The following is a 25279-nucleotide window of genomic DNA, read 5'->3' on the forward strand; positions in this document are numbered from 1 at the left end:
ATGTGGAAGATAGGGAGTTGTTGGCCAATAAATTAGCTTTTGAGGAATGGCGCCATTGGTTAGAGGGAGCCAGACACCCTATTACCGTGTTTACCGACCATAAGAATCCGGCCTACTTGGAATTGGCCAAGCGTCTGAACCCGAGACAGGTCAGATGGTCTTTGTTCTTACCTAGGTTTAATTTTGTTGTCACGTTCCGCCCTGGGGTTAAAAATGTGAAGGCGGATGCCCTGTCACGTTGTTTTCCAGGAGGGGGGAACTTTGACGACCCGGGTCCCATTTTGGCTGAAGGGGTGGTCGTCTCTGCTCTTTATCCTGATTTTGGAGGCAGAGGTTCAGGCAGCCCAGGCAGAGGCTCTTGATCTTTGTCCTCCTGGGAGGTTGTTTGTGCCTCTCACTTTACGACACAAGGTTTAAGGAGCACCACAATACTGTCCTTGCTGGGCACCCGGGGAGTAGAGCCACAGTGGATCTCATTGCTTGGAGATTCTGGTGGCCTACTCTTCATAAGACGGTTGAGGGTTTTGTGGCAGCCTGCGAGACCTGCGCTCGTGCCAAGGTCCCTCATTCACGGCCATCAGGTTCTCTCCTCCCGTTACCCATTCCTTCCCGTCTTTGGACGCATCTGTCCATGGACTTCATTACGGACCTGTCTTGTTCCTCGGGGAAGACTGTGATTCTGGTGGTAGTGGAGCGTTTTAGCAAAATTGCGCATTTCATTCCCTTTACTGGGTTACCCAATGCTAAGACGTTGGCGCAAGCGTTTGTTGATCACATTGTTAAATTGCATGGCATTCCTTCAGACATCGTTTCTGATAGGGGCACGCAATTTGTTTCCAGATTCTGGAAGGCCTTCTGTTCTCGCTTGGGGATTCGGTTGTCGTTCTCTTCTGCTTTTCACCCGCAGTCGAATGGTCAAACCGAATGCGTCAATCAGAATCTGGAGACATATCTGCGCTGTTTTGTGGCGCGTATCAGGAGGATTGTTGTTCTTTTTTGTCCCTTGCTGAGTTTGCTTTAAATAACTGTCGCCAGGAGTCCATAGAGGAACATTTAGTAGGCTTTCTTTAAATTTCTTTAAATGCATTAACGATTGCAGCAAAAAATCTGCATCTCAAACATGATTTCTTATCATAACAGGTTTCTTATCATATATGTTCTCACATAACAAATTTGTTGCAAACATTTGTACAATTGAAACTCTATTTCATACATCTGAAAAGGGTTGTTCCTGCAGCATGTGTATCGATTACAAATCTGACATGTGAGCCTACCCTTAGATATTTTTGGCTGGAGAGTTTATTCAGTGCAGATAAGACTTTTCTTTAAAGGGATTGTACCAAGTGTGAAAGGTATTCCCTATCCAAAGGATGGAGAAAACTAACTGATGGTTGGGGGTTTGACCACTGCGAGTGCCACTGATCCCGAGAAAGGGGGTCCCATCCTCATAGAGTAGCAGGCCAAGCATGACTCCTGACGCTCCATTTGTTATCTATGGGACTGCCGTAAATAGCTGAGCGCTGTGCTTTTGTAAATTTCATACTTGGTGATCCCTTTATAGGGGTTGTCCAGCCTCTTTGAAGTGATGGCCTATCCTCAGGATAGACCATCAGTTAAAAAAGGCTGGACGACCCCTTTCAGCAGTTTTACATTGTGGGCTTAGGCTAATTTTATAACTGCAGCAGCAATTCCGACAAGCTGTTTTGGCAGAGATGGTTTCCAGAAGAGATCTGGCAAAAATGGCGAGAATTGGCCTGACAGAAACCGCTGATTGCTGCAGTTTGTTGCCAGACGATTTTTGGGATTCTCTGCCTCATGATATATTGAGGAATTGCTTTGAATGTTATTTATTTTTCAGTTCCAGTAATATGTTATCTGTGTTGGTAAGTTGACAATTCCACATTATGTAGGCCCACCACTGACAATACTATAGTTTGTCAATGGGATCCAGGCATTATACTAATGTTGGCCAAGCCCGCGGTTGTTGGTTTGACTCATCAACAGTTTAAAGCCTTATTCACACATCAGTGTTTTTGTCAGTGATTTCCATCAGTGATTGTGAGGCTAAACCAGGATTGAAGCCTCCACAGAGATAAGGTGCAATGGAAATATCTGCGCCTGTTCTGTGTTTAGAGCCACTCCTGGTTTTGGCTCACATTCACTGATGGAAATAACTGACCGAACACTGATGTGTGAATGAGGCATAACTGGTATGAGGACCTCCCAACTCTTCCTATTATCATCTTTAAATGCTAATCTTTTTGTTCTGCAGGGCAGTGGCGTTGCGAGGGGGTGCGACGGGTGCGGGCCACACCGGGTGACACCAGTCTGATGGAGTAAGTGACGTCACCCGCCGGACCCAACACCACTCACTTCCGAGGGAAGAGCCACCCCCTCCTCATCCACTGTGCAAGTCAGGGCAGGTTCAAGCTGCAGCCGGGACACGCTCAGGTTAGTGGAGACCTATATAACCTACATGTATGGCTGCATGTGGGAGCTGTGTGTACACGTGTGCTAAGCCTGTACACCCACCTGACTCAACAGCTTGTCTCACCTCTGAGGTCAAGTTCACTTTTTCTGTCTTCCCCATTCACATGTTGCCGTATTCACCACAGTCGTGCTCCAGAAACGCAGCCTGAGGTGTTTTACCGCCAGCTGCTTCACTATATAACGCATATGGCTTAACATATGGCATTTTTTTTGTTTTTTACTTTTCATAAAACTGCTTTCATCAAAAAAATAAAATAAAATCAATGTTAAATAGTGCGTTGTTTTTTTTTGTTTTTTTTTTCTCATGCGTCAGTATTTCGGTTTTGCAATGCACCACAATCTCTGCTGTGTGAACGAGGTTTAAGGTGTGTGTTTGGTGGCAAGCAAATCATTGATAGGGGGAATAATGCTGTATGTATAGAGCTCATGCAAGCAGCCATACTACCGCACCATTGTGCACATACTGCTACCGTAGAGGTACATGTCAGTTACTGTACCTCCATATTCCTTCAGTTTTATACAGAAGTGTTTTGTGCGAGATTCTGTATGAAATCCAACAGAAAAATAATTGAGGCGTGCTTCCATGGCCGCTGTATGTATGAAGGTATTCTCCCTTAGAAGCATAGCTCCGTTCTAAGGTGCTGCCATACAACGTCCATGTCTGTGTGCACGACCCCCTAGGCTACATTCACATGGAACATGACCGTCACATGACTGTTTGAAGAACAGTGGTATCTATGGGGTTATTCACACTACCAGTTTTTTTTTTATGTCTAATTTTGTCCATTTTTACAGACCAACAGCCCCCATACAATTGAAGGGAACAGTTGCCAAGAAAAGCATCCATGAAAAAACCTTTTTCTTTTTCATTGTCCTGTGACTATAGCCTTAGAAGTCCCTCCTGTTTAGTTTTGGGTACATTTTATTATGTGATATATTTTATTTGTTAATTAGCAATCCTCTTTAGCACACCGACATCTGGTGTGCGACACAAAAACACGTACAACTTGTCTGCAACTTGCAGTCCGGCAACTGTTTTGTGCCGAGTTCACACTTCAGTTTTTTGGTCAGTTATTTCCATGAGTGAGGGCTCATTCAGATGACCGTATGAACGAGTCCGCATCCGCTAAACAATTTTGCAGAAAGGGTGCGGACCCAGTCATTTCAATGGGGCCGCAAAAGAGGCGGACAGCACACAGTTGTTCCGTTCCGCGGCCCTGCAAAAAATATAGAGCATGTCCTATTCTTGTCCGCGGACAGGAATAGGTATTTCTATAATGGGAACGCACACGAGCAGTAGCTGTGTTTTGCAGATTGCTAAACACAGCACGGTCTTCTTGATGCGCCCTTAGGGTCCATTTACACATCCGTGTGTGTTTTGCGGATCCGCAAAACACGGACAGCGGCAATATGTGTTCCGCATTTTGCGGACCACACATTGCCGGCACTAAAGAATATGCCTATTCTTGTCCGCTATTGCGGACAAGAATAGGACATGTTCTATTTTTTTCAGGATCGGAATTGCGGACCCGGAACTGCGAGTCCGCAATTCCGGATCGGGTCCGCATGTCGTGCGGCCCCATAGAAATGTATGGGTCCGCAGTTCTGTTCCGCAAAATGCAGAATGGAATTGCGGATGTGTGAATGGAGCTTATTGTGAGCCAAAAACACAGAACGGGTGCAGATCTTTCCAGTATACCTATACCTTCACTACTGGTTTTAGCTAATAATAACTGATCACATAACTGAAATTATTGCTGGGGTGGACGCGGGTGTGACACCATTTTCTATACCGCACCGGGTGACACCAGCCCTCGCAACGCCACTGCTGCAGGGAGATAATCCACCTTCAGAAGTATCTGGTAGTGGCCCTCTCCTCCCCCACTAACCACATACACAAACCAAGTGTGCACATGTATGGGGAAGTGGAGTGACAGCTAGTGATGCTGTATGGCACCTCTACTGGAGTGGAAGCCATCATAGCTGCACACAATATTAGGAAATTGTTAGCATATTGATAGCATCTATGCAGGTGGAGCGCCTATTGAAATAAATCTGATAATTGTGGCGTGGCGGCCCTTTTGTTCAGGTCCTGACCTTTGTCCTGCTACCTGGATGCCTGGCTTGTGAGGAGTGAGTCATTCTGGGTTTCCAGGTGATATCAGTAATGTATGTGATGAGTACATGAAAGAAAGCGTGAGGAAATGCAAAACCTGGAGCTTGTCATAGACAGGAGGGCTGAGAGCTCCTGAGCCCTGGTGGTGGGTGTGAGCAGGGAGGAGGCAGTGCAGAGCAGAGCGCAGTGCTGACAGCAGGGACTGGAGGGACTGCTCAGGGGAATCGTTCCTGGATTGAAGAATGGGAGAGTCACCGCCAGCTCAGATAGATGTGCCAGCAGGAGCGCAGTGTACCACAGGTGAGTGCCAGCTCCATGCCCTGCACACCTCCTCCTACCTATACTGCCGTGACTCGAGAAACTGTTGCCTTTCTTATAAAAATACATCTCCCTTCTGTTACTGAGAAAGAGGTGTATGTGACAGCACGTAACTGTCAGCGGATACTGGGAGTTATAATACTATTGTGTTTGACAGTGTATGCTGAGAGTTGTAATATCTACTGCGACTGTCAGTGTATGCTGGGAGTTATAATGATACTGTGACTGTCAGTGTATGCTGAGAGTTGTAATAGTATTGTTTGATAGTGTATGCTGAGAGTTGTAATATCTACTGCGACTGTCAGCTTATACCAAGAGTTATAATGATACTGTGACTGTCAGTGTATGCTGAGAGTTGTAATATCTACTGCGACTGTCAGTTTATGCCAAGAGTTATGATACTGTGACTGTCAGTGTATGCTGAGAGTCATAATGATATTGTGATTGTCAGTGTATGCTGAGAGTTATAATGATATTGTGATTGTCAGTGTATGCTGAGAGTTGTAATACTACTGTGACTGCCAGTGTATGCTGAGAGTTGCAATACTATTGTGTTTGACAGTGTATGCTGAGAGTTGTAATATCCACTGCGACTGTCAGTGTATGCTGGGAGTTATAATGATACTGTGATTGTCAGTGTATGCTGAGAGTTGTAATACTATTGTGTTTGACAGTGTATGCTTGCAGTTGTAATACTATTGTTATTGTCAGTGTATGCTGAGAGTTGTAATATCTACTGCGACTGTCAGTGTATGCTGGGAGTTATAATGATACTGTGATTGTCAGTATATGCTGAGAGTTATAATAATACTGTGAATGATACTGTGATTGTCAGTATATGCTAAGGCCCCTTTCACACGGGCGAGTTTTCCGTGCGGGTGCGATGCGTGCGGTGAACGCATTGCACCCGCACTGAATCCTGACCCATTCATTTCTATGGGGCTGTGCACACGAGCGGTGATTTTCACGCATCACTTATGCGTTGCGTGAAAATCGCAGCATGCTCCTCTTTGTGCGTTTTTCACGTAATGCAGGCCCTATAGAAATGAATGGGGTTGCGTGAAAATCGCATGCATCCGCAAGCAAGTGCGGATGCGGTGCGATTTTCACGCATGGGTTCTAGGTGACAGTCTATTCACTGTATTATTTTCCCTTATAACATGGTTATAAGGGAAAATAATAGCATTCTGAATACAGAATGCTTAGTATAATAGTGCTGGAAGGGTTAAAAATAATAAAAAAGTTAACTCACCTTCTCCTCTTGTTCGCGTAGAGGCCGGTCTGTTCTTTAGCTGTGGCTGAAGGACCTTTGATGACGTCAGATCACATGCTCCATCACCATGGTGATGGACCATGTGATTGGAGCATGTGATCTGACGTCACCTCAGGTCATTCAGTCCACAGCTAAAGAACAGACCGGGATCTACGCTAACAAGAGGAGAAGGTGAGTTAACTTTTTTTATTATTTTTAACCCTTCCAGCACTATTATACTAAGCATTCTGTAGTCAGAATGCTATTATTTTCCCTTATAACCATGTTATAAGGGAAAATAATACAATCTTCAGAACATCAATCCCAAGCCCGAACTTCTGTGAAGAAGTTCGGGTCTGGGTACCAAACATGCGTGATTTTTCTCACGCGAGTGCAAAACGCATGACAATGTTTTGCACTCGCGCGGAAAAATCGCGCATTTTCCCGCAACGCACCCGCCTCTTATCCGGGCAAAAAACATGACGCCCGTGTGAAAGAGGCCTAAGAGTTGTAATACTACGGTGTCTGTCAGTGAATGATTGGAGTTGTAATGATACATTGAGCGGCAGTGTGTGGTTTTACATTGTGTTGGATGAAGCAATGTGATAAGCTGTAGAGGTGTGTACAGCTTGGGTTAGACTACAATTTGTACTTTCTAATGTCAGAGTATGCTAGGAGCTGTATAGCTCATGTACGCAATACAAGGTTATATATGTTTGTGTGCATCTATAGCAGCCATCTCTCTTTGTATCTTATGTCTCCTTCAAGTTTTGTTTCCCAAAAGCGATGCACAGGCCACAGGAGTACTCGGTCTGGGAAACATGCTCCATGGGACGGCTCCATTTCTGAACATTGAACACCGATCCTCTGATGTGAACTCACAGTATCATAATGATTTATGATGCTGTGTGTTCCTGTCTCACCACAGCCCTACTGAACTGTAGTCATGGCATTATGTCAGTACAGTTCAGTAGACTTATATTAAATCATTATGATGCTGTGTGTTCCTGTCTCACCACAGCCCTACTGAACTGTAGTCATGGCATTATGTCAGTACAGTTCAGTAGACTTATATTAAATCATTATGATGCTGTGTGTTCCTGTCTCACCACAGGCCTACTAAACAGTTATGGCCGGACTGGGGGGGCAAAGCCTTTAGGGGAGGCCATCATTTCGGGGGGTTTGGTTCAGGTAGACCCCAGGGGGATAGGGATAGGCTTGTGGGTTTAGGGAGATTATGAGGAATAGGGATTGGCCATTTTGAGTTTAGGGGAGGGGGGAAGGAGATAAACAGTTAAGGGAAGAAGGGGCCATTTTAGGTACCCTTTAAAAAGAGCTCCCACCCACCCTCCCCTGGATAGGGGTTTGGTATGTTATAGAAGGTTAGGTTATGAGTGGAGAACTGGGAGGTATCATTTGTCACGGCGGCTGGGGCGGGGGGAGGTCCTTGAAGTTGGTATATTCACAGGGGAGGATGATGGGGGGGCTCCATGGTTGGGGCTGGACTCCTAGTTGTGGCAGAATTAAAAGGTGCTTCCGAGCTGGTGGGGTAATTTCAGTTGTTTGGGGCTTCAAGGATCTCCCCTTGGAGGGAATTATTATTATTTAGAAGTGTTTATGGTTTTCTATGTGTTGTATGTTAATAAAAACAGCTGCTGTGGCCGATTTATTCCAACCTAGTGTCTGTGTTGTATTATTAGAGGGGTCGGACGGAAAGTAACCAATACCACCGTCATGTAGTCATGGCACTATGTGAGTACAGTTCAGTAGACTTACCGTACATTGAATCATTATGATGCTGTGAGTTCATGTCAGAGGAGCAATGTTCATTCTGGGAATTGTTTCCTGGCTTGAATACACTCTTAAAGGATTGGCCTAAGCAGTAATCTGATATTTCATTTTCTTGCTGAACCTGCCAATAAAGGACATTTGTCAGCAGATTTGTACCTATGACACTGTCTCACCTATTACATGGGCACTTGGCAGCTGGAGGCATCTGTGTTGGTCCCAAGTTCATATGTACCCGCATTGGTGAGAAATATGATGTTTTATTATATGTTCATATGTGCTCCTGGGGAAACATTTGAATATATTAAAACTTCATTTTTCTCAGCAAAGCCCTTTAAGTAAAAAGTTATTGATTCTTCAGTATCAAGAAAAAAGAAGCCGGAAATAAAAATAAAATGATTTCTTTCAGTATTTCTTGTCTACCCTTACCCTTGTGTCTGCCTTTGTTCCACGTTACATTTTAATAATATGGAGGTCTGGGCTCCGGAGCGACCAGATCACTAGCAGCGTCTATGAACTAAATAGTGATCTTCACACCAGTGGCGGGTTATTCTATGGCAGAATGATATTGCCCACAACATCATCAACAGGAAACTCAAGAAACTCACCAAATTTGCACTTGCCCTGCACTACGCTGGACTGATTGGGCAGGGGCATAAAATGAAGCTCCTGGGCCGCAAGGCAAATTCAGTAAGGCTACTTTCACATCTGTGTTTTCCCTTTCTGGTATTGAGATCCGTCATAGGGTCTTAATAGCGGAGGAAAACGCTTCAGTTTTGTCCCCATTTATTGTCAACGGAGACAAAACTGAACTGAAGGGAACGGATTGCACCAAAATGCATTCTGTTCCGTTTGGTTGTGTTCCCATGCCGCTTGCAGCGTTTTTCTGTCCGGCATGGGATGCGGAGCAAGATGGATCCGTCATGACTCACGATGTAAGTCAATGGTGCCAGTGCCCTATTGAATCACAATGGTTTTGTCATGGCCATTTTAGAGATAATACAAATGGATCCGTTCGGACGCAGCCGGTTGTATTATCAAGCGTTTTTGATGATCCAGCAAAAACACAGATGTGAAAGTAGCCTTACAAGGCTCCCATGTCCCATGTGTCATTTAAAATACTGATGTCTTTTTCTGCCTTAGGGTCCATTCACACGTCCGCAAAAGGGTCCATTCACACGTCCGCAAAAGGGTCCATTCACACGTCCGCAAAAGGGTCCTCACCCGTTCCGCAATTTTGTGGAACGGGTGCGGACCCATTCATTCTCTATGGGCCCGGACGTGAAGCGGAGAGCACACTATGTGCTCTCCACTTTCGCATTTGCGGAGAGCAGCCCCGAACTTCCAGGTTTTGGCCCCGAAAATTCCGGTCCGCAGCTCCGTAAAAGATAGAACATGTCCTATTCTTGTCCGCAGCTGCGGACAAGAATAGGCATTTCTATAGGGAGTGCCGGCCAGGTGTGTTGCGGACGTGTGAATGAACCCATAGGCATTATGACTGCACCTCATTTTACTACAGGACTGTTTCCAGTTGTTATCAGGTGAGGTTGTCGGTAAATTGTTTATGCCAAACAACAAATTTCCAACCTGTCAATGAAACCGCAGATCAAGGCAGAACCCAGGTTCTTGATTTGTTTTTTAACTTACGGCATTTTCATCCTGAACGACGACCTTTTACAGACTAAGGCCAAATGCACACGACCGTGGAACACGGACGTGAGCGGTCCGTGGTATCCCGGCCTGGCATCCTGCTGAGAGCAGGAGCGCACAACGTCTTTGGTTGCTATGACACAGTGCGCTTCGTGCTGCCGCTGCACTACAGTAAAAGAATTGTATAGATCATACCAGTGTATTACTGTAGTGCAGCGGTGGCACGAAGCACACGGCGTCATAGCAACCAATGACGCCGTGCGTTCTTGCTCTCAGCAGGATGCCAGGCCGGGATACCACCACGGACCGCTCACGTCTGTGTTCCACGGTCGTGTGCATTCGGCCTAACCATGAAAGACGAGTCATCTATATCTGATCCGCAGTGGTCCAATACCTGCACCTCTGCCAATCAGCAGTTCGGCAGTGGTAGCTGAAGTCAGTGGGAGCAGCGTTGTAATTCTGGTGCATATTCCCGGAGCCTGAGCTATTGCAGAACAGCATTTGCGGGGTGTTGGACCCCCGACAATCAGATTTTGGTGGCCTATCCTCAGGGTATGCTATGAAGATTAAAATAGAGGAAAAACTCTTTAAGGCATTGTGATCTACACAAGACTACTAATAGATCCTGATCTACTGGTTTCCTGCTTGGACCCCAAGAGGTTGTCCACATGCAGGGTAAGCAAAAAATCCGAAAACATGGACCCTAAGCTCAAGCTACAGTAACATTCGGTATTGTTCTTTGATGAAGTGTGACTGATGTGATTAGTGTTTTACTTACTATGTAATAGCCTGATTCATTCTTAGTTCTGTAGGATTATTAGTTCTGTAGGATTATTTGGGTAGGGGACTGCGGTAAATGTATTACACAGTCGGCTGACTTGTTGCTATGGGATGGCGTGACTGTGTGGTCACAAAGGCAAGGTGACAAATCTGTTTGCGTGCGTTCTCCTCGTGGTGACGTTGTCCTGTACATGGTGTGTGTGGTTGCAGATGAGCTCATGCACTGAGTCAGGTACTGATGACGAGGAGGAGCCATGCATGTCCGCACAATGAAACTCTGACATCAGGCCAGGAGAAAACTGGTTGTACTCATGTGTACTATGTACACACACCGGCCCTGCCAGACACAGCTCCTGCAGGGCGAGTGGTTCGGGCAGTTTAGAATGTACTAGTAGTAAGCGCTCAACTTAGTTTTTCCACAATATCTTTACAAAGTTTAGTTTCGGTTCATGATAAAGATTTGCTTTGTTCTATGCTACGACATCAGACCCAAACCCATCAGACTACATAAATTTCTAAATGAAAGAAAAGATGAATTGAATAAATTATAATTATATATAATTAGTTGGGACACTAAGAATTGAGAGATTGTAAAAATGTCTGTAAAAAATGTTTTGTAGTGTTTTTCTAATAAATTTTTGTTGAAGAAAAAAAAAAAAAAAAAAAAAAAAAAAAGACTACATAAAGCCTAAGGTAATGAAAGCATACCAAAACTATACTGTCCCAATCCCCCCCCCCCCCCCCCCTGTCTTAGGGCACAGCAGCGGAACGAGCAAAATGCATACACAGTGTAGTGTTTATTTTATGAACACTACAGCGGCCAAGGGGCCAGCACTACTGTAAGGGGACATTCTGCTGTGTGGGGGCACTAAGATGGTATACCTGTGGGGGGGCTAACAGGACATTCTTAGGGACCATTCACACGTCCGTAAATGTTCTATCCGCAATTTGCGGACCGCACATTGCCGACACTATAATAGAAAATGCCTTTTCTGGTCCGCAATTGCAGACAAGAATTGGACATGTTTTTTTTTTTTTCAGGAACGGAATTGCGGATCCCCAAAAAACGGTTCTCGAAAAAATGCATGCAGATCCCGAATATGCGGATGCGGATCCCGTAAATGCGGGTTCGCATCCATTCCAGCCCAATTGAAAGTGAATGGGTTTGCAAATTGCGGAACGAATGCGGACCCAAATTGCGGACGTGTGAATGGACCCTTAGGCCTATTGCACATGACCATATGGCTTTTTCAGTATTTTGTGGTCCGCAAAAAACGGATCCGCAAAAAATACGGATGACGTCCGTGTGCATTTCTTTTTTTGCGGAACGGAACAGCTGGCCCCTGATAGAACAGTACTATCCTTGTCTGTATGCGGACAACAATAGGACATGTTCTATCTTTAAATGCAATGGAAATACGGAAACGGAAGGCAAACGGAGTACCTTCCGTTTTATTAGCGGATCCATTGAAATGAATGGTCCCGTATACAGACCGTATATGGAACGCAAATAAACGGAACGGAAACGCATGAGGCCTTACTGTGTAGAGGCATTAAGAGATCATTCTACAGTACAAGGGCACTAAGGGAGAATAAATACTGTGTGAGGCACTACGGGGCATACAGGGCCCGGGCAGCATACTGTTTCCTAAGTGTTTTATTTACATATGTTTCACATTAATGGGTTGGTGGGGGGTTTATGGCCAGCGTGGGCAGTCTTGACTAGCTAAATAAATAAAAAAATACACAGATCACATACAGCTCAGAACAAGTCACAAAACACTCCAGTGATCAGGGAGACTTAGAAAAGTAATAGGGTACGACGACTTGGAGTGTGCAGATATCGCTGTTAAAATAAAGTCTATTTAAAATAGTATCAGTTTTGACAGATAAATCTCCCCACTACACTAGTGATACTCAGTCTCTCCTCCTGATAAACCGGTCTGCAGTGCTGGCCAAATTCCACTTGTCACTTCAGCGGTCCAGTGGTCTTTATAGCTTATTCCCCCCGGGCATTCGGTATGGTAATCCACCCTTGTGGGGAAATTAAACTTTAAGATGATATCACTTATAGATATTTTGCGGACCCTAGGGCAAAAGTGGCAACTCAGGAGATAAAATAGAGAGAGAAAACACCTCATGCAGGACGTAACAGTAAAATAATTTGTTTTATTAAGTTATACTCACAAAAGTGAATCTTTGAAAAACATAATATAATAAAAACACTGATCCCTCTGCCCGACCGGTGTCGCCAGTAGCAGCTTGCTCAACAGCCCTTGATTCACTTTTGTGAGTATAACCGAATAAAGCAAACAAGGTCTTTGCCTTCTAGTGACTGCGGCTAAATCTCTATGATCAGCAAGGGATGGCATATTGGGAAAATTGGGACAACACCTTTAAACTGCAATAAGGCGACATTTTTATGCAGAGTTGCCATTGTAGTAGGAATTAACAAAACGCTATTCCATTTTTATTTGTGATTGCTGTTTTTAAGCTGGAAGTGCTAACACAGTTATTGTGTGGTGGTAGCAGTGTAAGCAATGGTCATGCATGTCTAGGGTATTAAACAGTTGGTTTGGCTTAAGTAAAGAATCGCTAACTTCTCTTATAAGTACATCTCACGCCGGTCCGGATCCTGATGAAATAATGAGCATTCACCATTTCATCCCCATTCTTCCTAACCATCCAAACCCACCCCATATTGAAATCCCTGACTGCCTACCCCTTCAAATCCAGTCATGCTCCAGGTCCCCACTATACTGAACCCACTCAGTCCCACTGGTGTTGCTTTCTATAAGAAATAAGTCTGTTGTTTCTATGAGCTACTAAATTGGGAGCCCCACCTGGAAATCCCATTTCTATAATAAAGTTGTCCCACCATCACACTGTATGCAGCTCTGAGTGGCTGCCGTACGGAAAATGTGGTATTCCATATTGCCCATAAAGACAGTTCTATGCTCCCCCCATGATGTCCTTATGCACTGAGTGAACTCACGCGTGGCAGATATGGGGGAATGCAACTGAATGACCCGAGTGAGTTTGTTTCTGCAGCAAGTACATGGATTCACATAAAGCCATATAAATTTCTACAACAAATCTGCCACGTGTGAGTTCACCCTTATAGGTCAAATTTATGGCACAAAGTCATATGATCTCAAAATACCTTTCCATACTCCACAAACTATTACTTTAAGTCCCCATTTATATGTACTCCATCGTAGGGGTTTCTGCCGCAGACCTGCTCATGGTTTAGTCCCATTGACTGGAGCTAAACCACAAGTGGACACCCACCATAGTTTCCACTTGCATCCGCCCAAACATGGCCTTTCTTGATATGGTCACAGCTATAAATCATGGCCTCCTACTGAAAACAGAAGGAGGCCGATTCCCCATAGGCATCTCTGCTGTTTTGAGGCAGAATCCACTGAAATTCTGCCGGCAAAAGCCTCCATGTGAATAAGGCATAAAACTTGGGATGGGAATGTTACTAGTACAGACCAGTATGATAATTCTCTACCCAATGGGGCAGGAATGGCCAACCTGAGGCTCTCCAGATGTTGCAAAACTACAACTCCCAGACTGCCTACAGCTATCAGCCTACATCAGGGCATGGTGGGAATTGTAGTTTTACAACAGCTGGAGAGCCACAGGTTGGCCATCCCTGCAATGGGGCATTCCTTTTCTACATGTTTTGCAGAGGTCAGCAACCTCGGGCAGCCTAGATGTTGTCAAACTGCAACTTCGGGTATGTACACTTGCTTGGCTGTTCTTGGAACTTTCATGAGGTAGAAGTGGAGGGAGCATGCTGTGAGTTGTAGTTTCACAACATCTAGTGTGACGGAGGGTGCCCACCCCTGTATTAGAGTATAGACATAGAAGGCAAATCTCATGCCCTGAAGTGAACATAGCGATAAGATGGAGCAATCTTTTGTCTTGCATTCCAGTCTTTGGCTTGTATGTGTACCCAAGGTAGACCTGTACTTTGCTTTTTATCTTTTGCTTTAGATTCATGCCTGTAAAATACTTTCGTCTTTCAATCTGACAGGGTAGTACTGTAGATGATTGCTAATCCCTGTATATTGATTTTTGGTCATCTAATTCATGCGTGGACACACATGTTCACCCCACTAAAATTCCCAAATAGTTCATTGTAAGGCTAAAATGCTAACATGAGGATACACGTGAGCCACAAGTCAACTGTGCCTACAATGTAAACCTGCTATCATTAGGCAATGTGGCCTCCAAGCTTTTGTAGTGGCGATTTCTCTCACCAGTTTTCTCATTAATGACGTCTAATCAGTTGATTGTGAATCAGCTTACAAGAAAAAGATCCTAGTGGCAAGTGATTGACTCCAAAGTCATCTCCAGATGACGTTGTCTTCTGTTGGCCTTTGGTATCCTGTTGTATTAGGAGTCCACATTTCTGTCAGAACTTGTGCTGGTACATTGGACATCTTTGCATTTAGATGGACAAATATTTTACTAGTTTGAAAATTATTTATTTCTTCTGCTCTTCAATATCATTCATACAACTTCCATTTCTACGCTTCTACTGTGATCATGTTAGTGGTCAAGTTGAGAAAATGATTTGTTTCATCATTTCTGTTCATCACACATAGCAACACCCCGGTAGGATTGTAGCAACATCAAATCTTGTTCTGGCTGTTTGTGGTTGCTCAAGTGGTAATCCTCCATTGGAGGCAGACCATGAAGTTGCATTGGTGCCCATAGATAAGGATACCTGAAGGAGAGGCCCAATTCCACCCTGTTAATGCTGCTCTTCACAGACAGACTAAGGGCATGACCAAATGAGTATGACCAAGTGGTCTTGTCCCAGTTGCAACGTGTACGCACTGCAGTCAAGCACTGCTGGAGTAGTACTGGCCTAAGCTCTAATTAAACTAATAAGACTGCACTGTGCAGTGGGTCTGCATTTGCGCGGCCATTAACAATACAGACTCGCTGAACAGTGCAATCTCATTAGTAGCTCCAAAATGAGCCAGAACGGAATGCTCCAAAACGCTCCGTTTGGTTGCGTTCTCATACCCAAGAGAAAACCGCAGCATGCTGATCAGGGACAAAACAGAAGCGTTTTTGTCCGGTATTGAGACCCTATGACGGATCTCAATACCAGAAAATATTAATGCTAGTATAAAAGTAGCCTAACATATAACACAGTAGACTTACTGCACTACCTATGTATATATTCAATGTACAGCACCTTAACCAGCCTATGTTCATATAAAAAACTTGATAGATTATTAAAGAAACTCCCGAGTGTATTAATATAGACACGATCAGAGCTGAGATGACTTCTAGGTATAGAGGAAAGCTGCCAGTATCCTTCCCCCCCCCCCAAGGACCCCCATATTCAATCATCTGGTAACATCTTGCTGCTGTGTGAGCAGGAAATATTTTTACATTCAATGGTGGGCCCTAGGCACCCAGTCCGACACTGATGTTGTTTATGTCTGTTTGATAACTTCCATACTTAATTGTGCTAACATTATATACACAGACGAGTCACATTATTATAACCACCAGCTAATGTCCAGCGTAACCACTGTGTGTACCGTAGACAGCAGCTAGACGGGCTGGGAGTGACTCAGTAAGGTCCTGGTTGGTTGTCACAGGTATCTGGAGCGTTGCTGACTGCAGTGCATCCCAAAGCTGCTGGAGGGTGCGTGGAGGAGGATCCATAGAACAAAAAGGATGATCGAGGTGGTCCCACAGATTCGAGTCTGGGGAATAAAAGGACCAGGGTAGTACTTGGAAGCCTTGGTCATGCTTTTCCAACCAATGTTGGACATTTCAAGCCGTGTGACATGTCACATTGTCTTGCTGGAAGATCCCAGTGTTAAAGGGGAATATTAATCACCAATATTTATGCAAATATCGATAATTAATATTCATAAATAGGCGCAAATCGTCTAGTGATGACACCGCCTATTTATGCCTAAATCATATATATATACCTAGCTAGGTTAACTAGCTAACTACCTCTGTTACCAATACACTACATTGCACTACACTACGTGCGCCTTACTATCACTATACTAGGGCGGCGACTAGTAAAAACACAATACTCTGTATTATGAACAATAAGGAATATTTATTACACAATACAATTATACAAGTCTAACAATACGCTATATCTATATATATTCATAGATCAATGGATATGAATATATATACATATAGAAGTACACACCGCAGTAAAGAAACGGTACTACAATAAACACAATACAAACCTAACTACACTACACAGCACAATCCCAAATTCCACCCCACACACTAGCTATACTTACAATAATACACTTACATACATACAATTATCGGTAACCCACCCGCCTGGCTACTCACTGTCCCTACGGGTGTACAAGAGGGTTAATCACACAATTGTGGCACTGCAGGGGTTAATACCTGCAGGCCAAGGAACACAGGGTAATGAGTTATCAGGGCAGCGGTAGCAGGGATCAGGCATTGAAGGGGTTAATGGTCAGGACTCTGCAGGGACAGGGCAATGCAGAGGTTAATGCTCTGCAGGGATTTATTCACACACTATATGTCACAGTCTAATATTTGCTTATAATTATATATATCTATATCAATGGAATAGATATATATGTTTATAGCAGCACACAACAATATAAGTACACACACTATAACAATACACTATTACGGTGCTAACTACACTAACACAGTCCCAAGTCCTCCCCAACATCTAACTACAATTGTAATAATACACATGCATACACTTTACCAGCAGCCCACCCAATCCTGGCAATATACTATCCCTACGGGGAATAACCAGGGGTTATTACGGACACTGTTGCTGCTGGGGGTAAGCAGGACAGTCGTGACGGGGGTAGAGACACAGGGGCAACACCACTGTAACAGGGGATATGAGGGATCTACAATCCTGGGGGAACACAGGGGATATTAGGATTATAGGGGGACTCAGGGCAGGAGAGGTTAAGATCACCAGGGTTATAAGGGGGTGACTGGGCTGCTTCCAGGGTACAGGCTCATCAGGGATTAATGCTGAGACATGAGGTCAGCAGCCAGGGGTTAGGGGATGGTTGGTACTCAGCCATTTCCAGGAGCATGTGGCCGCATGTGGCCTCTCTTCCTTCAGGGAGCTGTTCCCATCCCATATGTCTCTGATTGTAGTCCAGATTCCAAGAGACCCCTGTTCCTGGTTTCAGGCTCCTATATCAGCCTCAGAATCAGCCCACCTCCCCCCCTCCTCAGGGATGTGACATCATAGTGTGACTGTGACGTATGCCTGCCAGTTGACCCCCTGAGGCTAGCAGCGCCACACGCCCAGCCATGTCACAAACATAAGGAGGGGCAGAGCATAGCAACTAGGCTGATAAACTCAACAAAAGGCCTTTGAAGTCACCAGCCACCTGGAGACATATCCACCCCCCTGCAGGAACTGTCTGAACGCTGTGCCTATGGGGGGAATTTAAGTATATATATATATGTATATAGATACTTGGGGCGCATCTATATACATATATATACTCATTATAAACCTGGGGCATACATGGGCAGTTATAGGCCTATATACATATATATATATATATATATATATATATACATATACCTGGGGGAGAGCCATGGCAGATACACATATATAGATGTTTGGGGCACATCTACCTGCATGTACATATACACAATATAAAAGGGCCAATATACATGCATATATGTAAGGGCATATATACATATACATTTAAATCTAACACTTCCCTCAACACCCAGCATGTATGGTTGTACTTGATCTGCAGTGATGGAGACATACCCAAATCAGTTAAGAGTGCTTTCCACATAGATGAGTGGGCCTAGAGAATGGCATGAAAACATTCCCCAGACCATAACGCTGCCACCACCAGCTTGTGTTCTTCCAGCAATGGTTGTAGGGTGTTTGTGCAGTGAGCCCCGGAGGAGCCGGTGCATGACAAGGGTATTGGTTATATCTCGTTCGCCCCTTCTCACACTTACCTGCTCCTCTAATGCATTACCCCCCACCAACACCAATACACCCAACCAACCCACATGATTGGAATGTAATGGCCACAGCAGCCGTTTTATTAATATAAAATACATAAGTAACCATAAACAATACTAATTCTAACGGGGGAGGTCCTTGAAGCCCCAAAACCCTGAGCTGTCGCACCGGGGTGAGGCATTTTGCCTCCAGCCGTAACACCCAACTCGGAAGCACCCCAGAATGCCCCCCCCCCCACAATCCACCACAACAGCTCGCCCACCATGGGAGTCCAGCCAACAACCGTGGGGCTCTCCCAATGTCCTCAAGTTCCACAGTAACCATTTCCAAGGACCCCACACCGCCACAGCCGCCGTGACACAACCGACCTCTCCTCCATACACACCCATCATCCACCTGCCAGCCTGACCCAAAAACTAGGGAGGGTGGGAGCTTCTCTTAGGTCACCAAGATGGCTACCGTCTTCCACGTCCCTGCTATCTTTAACCCCTTCGCTCCACCCCCATACTTCAACTGAACCAATCCATATCTCTGCATCCCCCCCCTTTCCCCTTAAACCACCCCCCTTCCCAGCTCACCAATCCAAGACCCCCCGTCATGTTGGCCTACCCTTTTGGGCTCCGCCCCAGTCCAGTCCATTGCCGAGGATGGTAGTAGTAGTGGCCCTGATAAAGTGTTGTATCATGGTATACTCCCTCGGCTCCCTGGGGATCGGTGTAGTGGAAATGTAGTTTTGAAAATTGAGGCCAGAAGTAAACTTAGAACATTCTTTTTTTACTAAGTGCAAAGTGTAACTTCAAGTACATTTAATGTCAGCAATTTCCAAGTGCAATTTTCTGGCACCATAAGAATTATGGAAGCAAGTTGGAGGGCTGCAGTTTAGCACTTGTGCAGTACTCGCCTAGTAGTATTCTGAATGATGAGCGTCCTTAGCCATAGTCCATCAACTCACAGCAGTGTCTTTAAATGCTGGTCTCAGCTGGTCACTCTGCTGTCTGTCTTCTCAATAATTTATTTGAAGACAATAGTTGGTTGTTCTCTGTGGAGAATCCTTCTTAGGCCTCATGTACATGGCCGTGTTCCGCGTCCGAGAGCGGACCGTAGAAACCCGGCCGGGATTCCTGCTGACAGCATGAGCGCACCGCGTCATTGGTTGCTATGACGCCGTGCGCTTCATGCAGCCGCTGCTGTACAGTAATACACTAGTATAGTCCGCTCTCGGCCGCACGGTCCGCTCTTGGCCACGGAACACAACCATATGCATGAGGCCTTAGGAGCAGAAGCTCAGTAGAGTGCTTCATCTCGACTCTGTTACTTTCCAACTAGTCCTTACTGGAACTAACGGCCAAAAGCATATACAATACATAACAATATAATAATACAAACTATATACAATTGTAGCACCCTCAGGTCTGGGGTATTGCATTAGTCCTCTGATGTTTATCTCCTGACACGCTAATGTCCATCCATTCAATGAAGCAGAAAACGTGATTCATCGGAGAAGGCAACCCTCTGCCACTCAGCAGAGGTCCACGTTTTCACCACAGCAGCATGTGAACAATTCACAAACTTTACAGTTTCAGAAATACTGGCATTCTTGGCCCGTTTTTGCAACTTTTATAAATTGCCCCCTTTTACCCATGAAAGCAATGAGGGATATGTGTGCAGACAGCCTATCACACACCTTGTATACCCTCCAAGCCAGCCGACCACGCGTGACTCCCTTCATGAGCTACATACTGCTGACATCGAAAGTAGGAAGTGGTCATAATATTGTGAGTCGACTGGGTATATTCTGTGCCCTGGCTGTGTTTTTAATGTTGTCACCCACGTGTCTAGAAATGTATTTGCATTTTTCCAATTTGCATTCTGTGTACTCTGCAAGTCTCTTGGCGGCTGTTCTGTGATATGTGACTAGCAGTTCATCCTATTGTTACCTCACATTTTCAACCTCTTAAAGGGTTAAAACTTTTCTGATTGTAGATTTGTTTATTCTCTTTGCTGAACATGATTATGGGGGCTGCCATCTTGTATGAGCTGTTCTCAACAGCATTTAGAGATATGCTTTACAGCAGCCACCATGGGTGATAGACACAGTGGACAGACTCATTGACTTCTATGGGAGAGTTTTCCAGGTATGGTCTGTGACCTGTGAAGAGGTCAGGAAGGAGTAAATAAGCTATGACATATACAGACGTGGACAAAATTGTTGGTACCCTTTGGTCAATGAAAGAAAAAGTCACAATGGTCACAGAAATAACTTTAATCTGACAAAAGTAATAATAAATTAAAATTCTATAAATGTTAACCAATGAAAGTCAGACATTGTTTTTCAACCATGCTTCAACAGAATTATGTAAAAAAATAAACTCATGAAACAGGCATGGACAAAAATGATGGTACCCCTAACTTAATATTTTGTTGCGCAACCTTTTGAGGCAATCACTGCAATCAAACGCTTCCTGTAACTGTCAATGAGACATCTGCACCTCTCAGCAGGTATTTTGGCCCACTCCTCATGAGCAAACTGCTCCAGTTGTGTCCGGTTTGAAGGGTGCCTTTTCCAGACTGCATGTTTCAGCTCCTTCCAAAGATGCTCAATAGGATTGAGGTCAGGGCTCATAGAAGGCCACTTTAGAATAGTCCAATTTTTTCCTCTTAGCCATTCTTGGGTGTTTTTAGCGGTGTGTTTTGGGTCATTGTCCTGTTGCAAGACCCATGACCTGCGACTGAGACCAAGCTTTCTGACACTGGCTAGTACATTTCTCTCTAGAATTCCTTGATAGTCTTGAGATTTCATTGTACCCTGCACAGATTCAAGACACCCTGTGCCAGACGCAGCAAAGCAGCCCCAGAACATAACAGAGCCTCCTCCATGTTTCACAGTAGGGACAGTGTTCTTTTCTTGATATGCTTCATTTTTTCGTCTGTGAACATACAGCTGATGTGCCTTGGCAAAAACTTCGATTTTTGTCTCATCTGTCCACAGGACATTCTCCCAGAAGCTTTGTGGCTTGTCAACATGTAGTTTGGCATATTCCAGTCTTGCTTTTTTATGATTCGTTTTCAACAATGGTGTCCTCCTTGGTCGTCTCCCATGTAGTCCACTTTGGCTCAAACAACGACGGATGGTGCGATCTGACACTGATGTTCCTTGAGCATGAAGTTCACCTTGAATCTCTTTAGAAGTCTTTCTAGGCTCTTTTGTTACCATTCGGATTATCCGTCTCTTAGATTTGTCATCAATTTTCCTCCTGCGGCCACGTCCAGGGAGGTTGGCTACAGTCCCATGGATCTTAAACTTATGAATAATATGTGCAACTGTACTCACAGGAACATCTAGTTGCTTGGAGATGGTCTTATAGCCTTTACCTTTAACATGCTTGTCTATAATTTTCTTTCTGATCTCTTGAGACAGCTCTTTCCTTTGCTTCCTCTGGTCCATGTCGAGTGTGGTACACACCATATCACCAAACAACACAGTGATTACCTGGAGCCATATATATAGGCCCAATGGCTGATTACAAGGTTGTAGACACCTGTGATGCTAATTAGTGGACACACCTTGAATTAACATGTCCCTTTGGTCACATTATGTTCTGTGTTTTCTAGGGGTACCATCATTTTTGTCCATGCCTGTTTCATGAGTTTATTTTTTTACATAATTCTGTTGAAGCATGGTTGAAAAACAATGTCTGACTTTCATTGGTTAACATTTATAGAATTTTAATTTATTATTACTTTTGTCAGATTAAAGTTATTTCTGTGACCATTGTGACTTTTTCTTTCATTGACCAAAGGGTACCAACAATTTTGTCCACGTCTGTATATAGGTGCTATCTGTCACTCTTATCCTGTAATGATTAGTAGATAGCTGCAGTAAAGAGATCTGTACAGAGAAAGAAGACTCCCATTATTATTATTATTTTTTTATTATAGATGTTAACATGGAAAATTAAAAATAAAAAAATCACCAAAAATTCTTTCAAAATATGTTTAACATAAAGACATGATTTAAACAATCCGTCATTTTCTGATTGCACATTCCCTTTGATCGTCCAGGCTTCTAGCTGAATGACTGCTGTACTTTGGTACTTTGGTCATAGTGTACTTATAAATGTGGACACAAATAACGCTGGTAATAATATAAGAGCAAAGGACGGTAAGCACACTGTGCAAAGCCACAGGTCTGCTGGATATACACAGACTCGTCACTGGTTTCATGTAAGAAATAATATAAAGATGAAAATTCATACTCTGACTCCCAATCAGCTGCTGTGTAACTATAAGTCCCAGCATGCCATGAAAGCAATAGACTGCTACTTCTTTCTGTATCTTGCTGAGAATTGTAGTTTCACAACAGCTAGAAAGCAAATTTGGACTCATTTATCAGAAAAGTATGGTTTACATTTCCCCAGTAATGTGGCTGGTCAGGTCTTCTCACATTATCCCAATCAGAGCACTGTTCCTCTGTTTGCATCTTTAGGCCTCATGCACGCGGCCGGCCGTGGCCCGTATTGCGGACCGCAAACAGTGGGTCCGCAGTATGCAGGCACCGGCCGTGTGCTCTCCGCATCACGGATGCAGACCTATTCACTTGAATGGGTCCGCAATCCGGAGCTGCGTTGCGCTTCCGTGGGGTTTCTGTCCGTGCCTTTGACAAAAAATTTCAATTTTTTTACAGTGCGGACGGATCACCGACCCATTCAAGTTGAATGGGTCTGGATCAGTCACGGCTGCCGCACGGAGGGGCCCGTGCATTGGGGACCGCAAATTGCAGTCCCCAATGCACGGAATGGCCGCACAACGGCCGCGTGCAGGAGGCCTTATCAGAATAATCGAGCTGTCATTCTGTCAGTCATTCTAGTCTTCAACCTATTCTTATAATGACGATTTCCTTGCAAATAAACCCTTTAAAAGTCAGCAGTCATAAACTTGTATTACTCTGCTGCAGAAGGGCAATGTTTTGTATTTAATTTTTAATGACATAGGACTGGTATAATAAATAAAAATTAAATATTATTATTACCATGAATATTGGCTCACATTTATTGTCAGTGCACCTAGATACTCTAGCACAGGGGTCAGCAACCTGTGCTCCGGCTGTTGTGAAACTACAACTCCCAGCATGCATATTTGCTCAGTTGTTCTCAGAACTCCAATAGAAATGAATGGAGCATGCTGGGAAATGTAGCTTCACAACAGCTGGAGTGCCGCAGGTTGCTGTTCCCTGATCTAGTACCTAGTCATCAGGGCCGGTGCAAGGATTTTTGCCAACACAAGCGAAGCTACATTTTGGTGCCCCCCCTCGCAGCTCCGCCCTCCCCCAGGGTGCGCCCTAAGGCAGCCGCTTGGTCTGCCTTATGGTAGCACCGGCCCTGCTAGTCATAAACTGTGCTAAAATTTGGTGCAATTTGTCACATCTAGTTTATGAGAAATCATCTGCACCAAGCCCGCCACAAGGGGGCATCTCGAAAAGGTGAGTGGATTGATGGGAAAGGGGATGTTGCCTAATATGCGACATTTAGTGCCAAAATTGCACTACAATTCTGGCATAAAAGTGTGTCTCAAACCAAGCCAAGTCTCAATAGTTACTACAGAGTTAAAGGGGTATCCAGCCCCAAAAATGCCCTCCCCCAATGCCCAGGCCCCTCACACAGATTGTACTTGCCTCACTCACATCGCTCATGATGCCCGCATGGCTGCAGCTCTATCTCCTTGTCACGCGGAGCAAAACATCCAGCGATGCCAATAGCATCCGCAATACTAGAGAGGCTCTAGTCGCCGCCCATTTAAAGAAACGTATCTATCCCTGCACCACATGTATCACCCAGCCTGAGCCACTATGGTAAATGGAGTGCAGGTCTAGACAGCCTGTCTAAGTGTATAGCATCTATAGGATTAGGAGATCTGTCCCATTCTGATGTTTAAAAAGCAGCTTCCAAAAACGAAAGCAAATTAGTGAAGGAGTCTTGAAGGGGTTGTCTCACTACAGCAAATGGCATGTATACTATAGAGAAAGCTAATACAAGGCACTTACTAATGTATTGTGATTGTCCATGTTGCTTCCTTTGCCGGCTTGATTTTTCCATCACATTATACACTGCTCATATTCAGGGGTTATGACCACCTTGCAACCCACTAGCGGTGGTCATGCCTGCCTACTATAGGAAAATGAGCCGGCCTCTGGTGGCTGGTACAGCAGGGGTGCGCATAGGCCAGCCTGTTTTCCTATAGTGTGCAAGCACTATGGATTCCCATTGACTATAATCTGACATAGACAGACTACAAGAGTTACAAAACATTGATGTGAATAAACCCTTATCAATCTCTGATAAGACCCCCTTGTACTACTGAACTCAGAAACAACAGAGATATAAATGTAGAAATTAAGCAAGGAAGCCTTCGCCTCTTCATAACTCTGCGTCTAAAATGCTGGTCCTAATAAATGTGCCCCTAAGGCCCCATTTACACGGGCGAATATTCTGCGCGGGTGCAATGCGTGAGTTGAACGCATTGCACCCGCACTGAATCCTGACCCATTCATTTCTATGGGGCTGTTCACATGAGCAATCACTTGTGCGTTGCGTGAAAATCGCAGCATGCTCTATATTCAGCGTTTTTCACGCAGGCCCTATAGAAGTGAATGGGGCCGCGTGAAAATCACAAGCATCCGCAAACAAGTTCGGATGTGGTGCGATTTTCATGCATGGTTGCTGGGTGACGATAGGGCTGGGGACCGGATCTGTATTATTTTCCCTTATAACATGGTTATAAGGAAAAATAATAGCATTCTATGCAAAGTAAAATAGTGATGGAGGGGTTAAAAATAAAAAGAAATTAACTCACCGAGTCCACTTGATCGCGTAGT

At 44.5% G+C, this 25279-nt stretch overlaps 1 protein-coding gene across 1 annotated transcript in view; it reads left to right on the forward strand.

The window, feature by feature from the left end:
• The first annotated feature begins 4782 nt into the window (after nucleotides 1-4782).
• NIPAL1 (NIPA like domain containing 1) overlaps nucleotides 4783-25279 on the forward strand; it is a 49818-nt gene continuing 29321 nt past the window's right edge. Inside the window, exon 1 of the mRNA XM_044292853.1 lies at nucleotides 4783-4906. Coding sequence (XP_044148788.1) covers nucleotides 4849-4906 — 58 coding nt within the window. The 5' untranslated portion in view covers nucleotides 4783-4848. The remainder of the gene's footprint in view (nucleotides 4907-25279) is intronic.

This window comes from Bufo gargarizans, chromosome 1 (assembly GCF_014858855.1).
Source record: "Bufo gargarizans isolate SCDJY-AF-19 chromosome 1, ASM1485885v1, whole genome shotgun sequence".
Classification (NCBI taxonomy): domain Eukaryota; kingdom Metazoa; phylum Chordata; class Amphibia; order Anura; family Bufonidae; genus Bufo; species Bufo gargarizans.